Source organism: Cygnus olor, chromosome 8 (assembly GCF_009769625.2).
Source record: "Cygnus olor isolate bCygOlo1 chromosome 8, bCygOlo1.pri.v2, whole genome shotgun sequence".
NCBI lineage: Eukaryota > Metazoa > Chordata > Aves > Anseriformes > Anatidae > Cygnus > Cygnus olor.
The window spans coordinates 22,468,714-22,475,798 of record NC_049176.1 but is presented as its reverse complement, the minus strand read 5'-3'; the positions used below and the strand labels follow the sequence as shown (position 1 = coordinate 22,475,798).

General features: G+C 50.5%; 1 protein-coding gene across 9 annotated transcripts in view; it reads right to left on the bottom strand.

Moving 5' to 3' along the window:
* Positions 1-7,085, bottom strand: part of RNF220 (ring finger protein 220) — a 193,299-nt gene that overhangs the window by 795 nt on the left and 185,419 nt on the right. The window contains exon 16 of one of the 9 annotated variants that reach the window (XM_040565947.1): positions 5,674-6,111. The exons of 7 other annotated variants lie outside the window; for them this stretch is intronic. In XM_040565947.1, coding sequence (XP_040421881.1) covers positions 6,094-6,111 — 18 coding nt within the window. In that variant the 3' untranslated portion in view covers positions 5,674-6,093. Of the gene's footprint in view, positions 1-5,673; positions 6,112-6,145; positions 7,013-7,085 lie in introns of those variants that run through there. One more of the 9 variants, XM_040565948.1, reaches the window with a different exon arrangement.

The following is a 7,085-nucleotide window of genomic DNA, read 5'->3' as shown; positions in this document are numbered from 1 at the left end:
CTGCAACCAGCAGACGAGACAGTGTGAGAGCACGATACGCCGCGGAGGACAACACAAGCACCCTACCCTTCGCCTGGGACGCTGGTGGGAGCAGGGACAGCAGGGACAGCAGGGCCACCCCCGGCCAGACACAGCACAGTTTTCAGGAGATGGAAGCAGTCCCAGTGAGGTCGCATTGCCCATCTCAGGGAGCGCCTCTGCCATCCTGAGAAAGCCCCCGGGCTGCTGGCGTGAAGGAAAGCCGAGTCTGTTCTGCCCAGGTGAACGGGAACCAGCAGACTCTGAGGTGATGGGAGGCTGCCACGAGCGCTACACGGAGTAAAACAGCGGCGGACATGCCATCTGTCACCCAGCCTGACAGCAAGAGGGTGTTAACAAGCCTCGGGATCGGGGTCAGCCGAAGCCGGTCATCGTTAGATTGGCAGATGTGGCAGGCGGTTGATGGGAAAAACGACAGAAAGATGTCTCTGCTGCGAGGCAGCCTCCCATCTGCAGCGCCAGCGGCGCAGCGAATTGGGATGCCCTGGCTTCCAGCACCGACCGCAGCCCCAGCACGGCCTCCTGCTGCACGGGGCTGAGCACAGCCCCTGCCAGAGTACCCCGGGTCCCTCCAGCAGCTCAAACCCCAAACCATGACAAGTGAGGTGACAGGGGAGCAACGTGCCATACGAGAGCCTGCCAGCTCGCACGGGGCTTGCAGGCAGGCGCGAAGCTGTTTGGTTCAGCGATGCTGGGGATCTCCCTCCTCGGTGCTTGTTCCAACATCTTGCAGGACATGGACCAAGTGGCAGGGCAGGACCACAACCTGTCACGCTGCTTCAGCACTGCCACCAGCAGCTTGGGGACAGCGTGACCCGAAGAGCCGGTGCTTACAAAAGGATCCTTCAGAAAGGGTCCCCTCTGCTCTGTGACAACGCCTGCACAGGGAGGACGTGGGCTTTTTCCCCTGGAAGCTCCCTGGACCAAGGGGAATCCAGAGAAAAGAGTCCCAGGACAATTTACACACGTGTGAGTAATTCACAGGGATGCAGCTCCAAAGAGGTGCCAGTCGTGTTTGCTCTGCAGTCTGGTAGCACCAAAAAGCCCCCACAGACCAGCCGAACCAAACATTCCTGGAGATGGTTGGCTGCAGGTGGGTGGGGAGGAGTACCGACCTCCCTTTCATTCATTTTTGCTAAAAGCAAACCTCAGGTGCTGCCATCTCCCTGCCTTGCATCTTGTGCCCCATTCCGGGATTTGGAGGTGGGCTGAAAGAGCTGCAGGCTGACGTGTGATCCTTTTGCCTGGGGTAACTTCCCTGGCACAGGTGAAGCAGCCCAACATGGGAAATTTAAGGACAGATTCCCTGGTAGGCCGCCCTGCTCAGGTCTCTCTCTTCAGTAGCAAAGCAAGATCAGGTACACAATTCCTTCACACCCTGGGGAAAGGGAAGATGGGTGGATTTATCCTGCCAGCCCCCAGGATCTCAGTCCTGGAGACGTGCTTTCTGCACGACACGCTGATGGCATGCACACGGGCACCTAGGAGCAAGCATTCAGCCGTGCCAGAAGGCAGGACCCAACCACATGCAGCCTGACCCACTGCGGTATTTTCTGTAAAAGCTACATGACTTGACCACAGACGTGTAGGACAACAGTGGGTGTTGTTTCACCTGCACATGGGGAGGGCTCATCTTGAGCTCTGAAGCCCGGGGACCTCGGAGGGAACAGCAGGCTGGCTGCGTGTGGCACGCCGAGGCCCAGGTCCCTAGGTCTCCCTGGTACTTACGCTTGGTATTAAATAGTTCAAGCAAAAATAATGACTTTGGACCCTGGGGGGGAACCTTTTCCTTTTCCTTTTTTTTTTTTTTTAAATGAAACTGTCATCCTCTGCACACATCAGTGTGTGTGTTAAATTCAGAGCTAAGTCCTGATTTTTTCTTTTCAGATTGAAATTGCTTAGAACCCTGCTCCTTACATCTGACTTTTCAGTGTAGGTGTGCAACATTTATTGGCACCAGCATTTAAGCTCTTCTCTCTTGTAGAAAGGCACATAAGCTTGTACATACACACATGCTGGCACAGGCACAATGAAAAAGCATTTGCTCCCCCACTGCTCACCTGCCAGCTGGGGTTACTAAACTTTTCCCTTGAAATAAAAATGCTGTGCAATAATAAGTCCCACCTGTCGGCCATTTCTTTCTTTCTTTTCTTTTTTTTTTTTTTTTCCAGGTCCTTCTGCTCCTTTCATCATCGCTTCATGGAAAAGCCTTGATGTGTTATAGCTGCGTGTGCTAGAGTAAAGGCCACCTCAGCTTTTCCATTATAAACCCCAGTTTTGAGGGGTTTATAAAACTCTGCTGCAAGAAGTTTGCTCCGGGGCTGTTACAAAGCAAGGAAAAGGGGCTGGAACCAGGATGGAGTTTATTTTTTCTCCTCCTTTCTTAATTAAAATTTGGCAAGTGATTGATCCACAATACAGGCTAATCACTTGGGGTAGTAGTTTGAAAAATACATTAACGAGAGCTGAGATGTTGAGAAGTCATTAGGGCTCGCATGGTGCCAGGAAGGATTGGGAGTATTTTGTCTTAAAGTTGCCTCTTAAAAAAAAACCAACTTGCGTGACGTCTGCTATAAATTGGCTAAAGCAACAAGACTCAAAAGGAAGGGCTTAGGCACTTCCCGCTGTCCTGTGGGCCTAAAAATGGGCAATTTCCAAGCAGAACGTGCTACCAGGCACAGAGAAGAAAGGAACACGTACACAGAGCAACTTCGCCTACACGGTGCCACCATCGAGCCTGGCTTCAAAGCTGTTTTATGGGGAGGAGAACCAAGGCAGAGAGATGACAGGAGAAGCCTAAACCAGGAGCCAGCTTCTGCCAGGAGAGGAACTGAACTCCAGGATCCAGTTCTCAATCAAGGCCCTTCTCCCCCCCATGAATGCAAACGAAGCAGCAGCTTCTCCGCAGGTGCCAATTCCCAGAGAAGCAGCCGCTCGTCACTGCTGCTGTGGGGTACCTCCCGCTGTAGGTGCAGGGTTAAGGTGGTCGGGAGAGCATCCTTTTTCACAGAGCCCCCCCAAAGAGCGGAACTCACTGCCACAGGTCGTTGGAGGCCAAAACTGAAACAGGTTAATAAGGAAGCAGACAGCTTCGTGGCGGATAGGGCCATGAAGGATCAAGCACAGCATCCTCCGTGCAGCTGCTGACTCAGAAGTCCCCACGTTGCTGGAAGCACTAAGGAATCACCTAGAAGGATTGCTCTCTGTCCGCATCGTTTCTTATGAAAATACTCCAGCCCGCATGGGACGCACGGTATTATAGCCTAGAAAAAGCTAAAAGGCTAAAAACCTAGCAGTGTAATCTACCAAAGATATAAATGTGTCAACTGCGGAGAATACGTGTCTATTGATGGATCCCCTGGAAGCACGTTCCATGATGAAGGTGGTTTTTTAAAAGTGATTTTTTCCTGCTCTCGCAGTCGTCATTTTCAAATAAGCCCAAGACGGGCAAGTACAAGCCTGGGGTCAGCACACGCACACGGGAAATGTTGGATCTGGCTGTATAGGCAAGAGTGGAAACTCAGTAAACCCCGCCTGCTCAAACAAACCTGCCCCTTCAGCCCCTGAATGCCTGCACCCACAAACAGCTCTAACCGCTGACAAACAGCGGTCTGACTTCACTTTTAATTCCACTTACTCCGTACGGAAGGATACCGGGGTTTGGGAGGTCACAGAATCACAGCTCAGAGGGACTTCAAGACTCACCAACCCATTCCCCTGGCAAGATCACCTCATCGTGCATTACTTTTGACAGACATGCATCAAAGCTGTTCTCCCAAACCTCGACGGACGGCGGCTCCAAACCTCCCCAGAAAAGCACTGCAGCAGGCTGCCAACCTTTGCTGTCAGAACATTTTTCCCAAGAACAGGAAAATATGAATCTCACCCACGAGTAGCTGCAGGGTCCCTCTCAGTTAATGGGAAAGGATAGAGAAGGGGCAGACAAACCTCTTCCAGAGGGAGACTGATCCCACACACCTGGAAGCAGTCCAGCAACCAGCTGAGAACAGGCACCCACCTCAGGGAAATGAACCCTCCCTCCTGCCACACCATTTCCTCTCCTGGTTTTGAAAATCTTGCACGTTTTTGGGGGTTCCCAAAAGGGATCACAGCAGTCACTCAAGCCCTGTGTCCTGGTTTGTGTAAATTGAAGCTGTCACTAGCTCTCTCCCTACACTGTAAGGATGAATGAAGAACCAGCATTGTGTTGAGTGCCACAGACAACCAGCAAGCAGGGAGCAGCAGGTTCATCGGTCTGGTGAGCTGCTCAGTGCACGTGGCACACCCTAAGCCTGTGTGGCCCCAGGATCACAGCCCTCAGGCCCACTGGTTCTGCTCATGGAGCAAGTGGAAGGAGAGAAAACCCCTTATTCATCCTGTCCTGATGCTGGACGAAGGCATGGTTCCTCCCTTTCTCCAAGGCCACCCTGACGAGGGCTGTCTGCAATCATCTGTTAGCACTGACGTGCTGGCTAACTCAACGAGCACCACCACGCTCTGTTCTCCTAAACCTTCTCCAGGGCCCCCTTCTGCTGTGCAGGCCCGCACGCTGCCACGACCCCAGCCTTTTCTCCACATTAATGCAGCGGAGCAATAGGAGAGAGAGGTGGAGTGTGCTCTGGTGGATGTTCCATCCCCAGGACCTGGAGCTGCTTTGAGGCACTGAGCTCTTGTATAACGGTACCTAAGGTAGGGAGCCCAGCAGCCATTTGCAGAGTCAGTGGTTAAAAACGTCTCCCCCTCTCCCTGAGCAACAGAGCAGTAATAATCTGGGACTGGATGTCAAGAGCCAGAAGTCCAAAAATTGTTTTCAGAAAGCCACTTGAAAGATCTAATCCTCATCAGTGCCCTTAGACACCAAGGAAGTCAGAGGGTGACAGCGATACTCAGATCATCGTAGTATTGTACCCTAGAAAATACTTAAACCCTAAACCTTTTAAAAACCCATTTTACCTCCTGTGCTCTGTAGACAGATGTGAGCATCAAATTTCATCCCATCTTCAACACCCTGTTACAAGTGCTGCCGGGCACCGTGAGCCTCCAGCTCCGAGGCCATGCTCAGTACAGCTCTCCTTCTCCCCTGCACAACCACACTCGTGCCCTAACTCGATATTAGATCTCGGCTGCGCATATCAAACAGGCGCACGAGAGGACCAGGACGTTCCAGCAGCAGGGATGGCAGGTCTCCAGAATGTTCAAAAGCTGCCGGAAGCCCGCCGCTACCCACCCGCCCCAAGTCCTATTAACTCCAACAAATTGTTTATTGCACAGCAGAAGAAAAACGCTGCCCCTCTCCCCCCGGCCAAGCCTCTCAATGTGTGCTGCACGCGCAGGCTCCCTCCGATCCCCCCTCCTGCCCCCGCTGGGGAGCCAGCTTTATACCCAGGGAAAGGTAACAGCAGCGATTATTACACACACTATCCCACAGCTCCTCGCTTGTTAAAAAAAAACAAGAGTCTCTTTTGTGCCCGAAATAAAAGGAGATACCTTAATTAGAACAATGCAGGTTGGTGAGCATTAAACACTGAGCCCAGCTGCTGTATGCCATTAAATTCATAAAAAAGGAGGGGGGAAGGAGGGCAGTCTTAACGAGATTACACACATTGACTTTGATCAAGACACAAAAGCACCAAGGCGTTCCAGGGTTTTTATTGCTGTCTTCGGGCTACATTTTAATGGTTACATTAGAAACATGCGAACCCAGGCTGGGAGATTTTTTTTTTTTTTTTTTTTGAGACGGGAAAAAGAGTGCAAGCACGCCTTGTGAAACGGCCTGGTTTAATAAATTGGGGGCTGCAGGGAGAGGCTAGGGCTGGAGAACACATGAGCAGCCACTTATTAATTGCTTCCCCTATGCAAGTGCCAAGTCCTAATACGATGCTGTGCTGGACTGCTCCCATCCCGCCTGAGCGGTCGGCAGAAGAGCCGTGTGCGGGCAGCACGGAGCCAGCTCAATCTCCCCACCTTTCGCAGGTACCCAGAGGGGAGGTCGCTCCCCTTTGCAAGGGTAAATGCCAACCTCGTAGCGCCTGGAGCGAGGTTTTCCAGTTCTTATCAGCAGCGGTGACCACCCTATACGAAACAAAGGGGCCTGGCTGAAGTTGGACTAAGTTGCTGCTGAGCCTAAGAACAATTGGAAATTGCTGTGACAGATTTAAAACATCGCTTAAGGCTGCTGGGAAGAAGAGACAGCAAAGGCTTTAGAAAAAAAAAAGAAAATGAAAAAGAAATTAGCGTTTTATCCTCTGCTTGTAGCACCGCAGGAGAACAAGATTACTCCTCACTTAGCAAAGGTGGCAGAGCACACATTCATCCAAACACCTCACAGCTACGTAGCCACATATGTGTCTTTTATAACATGCTGCTAAAATGTTTACAAAAGCTTGTATAATCTAAGTAGTGATGGGGTGTAGCTGAAGACCTATAAAATACAGCCCAAGGGATGGCCAAGTTATTGAGTTGCTATTAGTACTCAAGCCCACAGGCACTTCACCATCCTGGTAACTTTTCTTGGACAAGACTTTTAATAGGCAGGATTTAAAGGAGCATGATCGGCTTAATCGTAATTCCAAGCGCACAACGTGTTCCATAAAGCAGATTTTGTAATGCCTTACAGGAACAGTTTTTAGGAGTGGCATTCCCTTACATTTTTTGCAACCCAACACTGTATCATCTTGCTAACAAGAGAACTAGAAAGCACCACTGACTATTTTCCACTCCCCAACCTGAGTGAAATGAGAGCCTGAAAATCAGCTGCGCAGGGGAAATGAAAGGCTGATTATAAAGCCCATGGTTTTAACAAAGGAAAGGAAAACACTTTATTTAATAACACCTTAAATTTCAACCTGATGTCCTTCAGCACATATATAAATTACTACTGCATTGGGTCACCTATTCAACGTTCAAGGTAATCCCCAATCTTCCAAAGAGTATGGGATATGCTTGGAAACTGCACAGTGCTATTTTAAATAACCTGAAAAACACAGATTCGTATTCATAAAAGCTCCTGTCCGTGTTGTGTTTCCTGAAGATGATCCCCTTTCCTT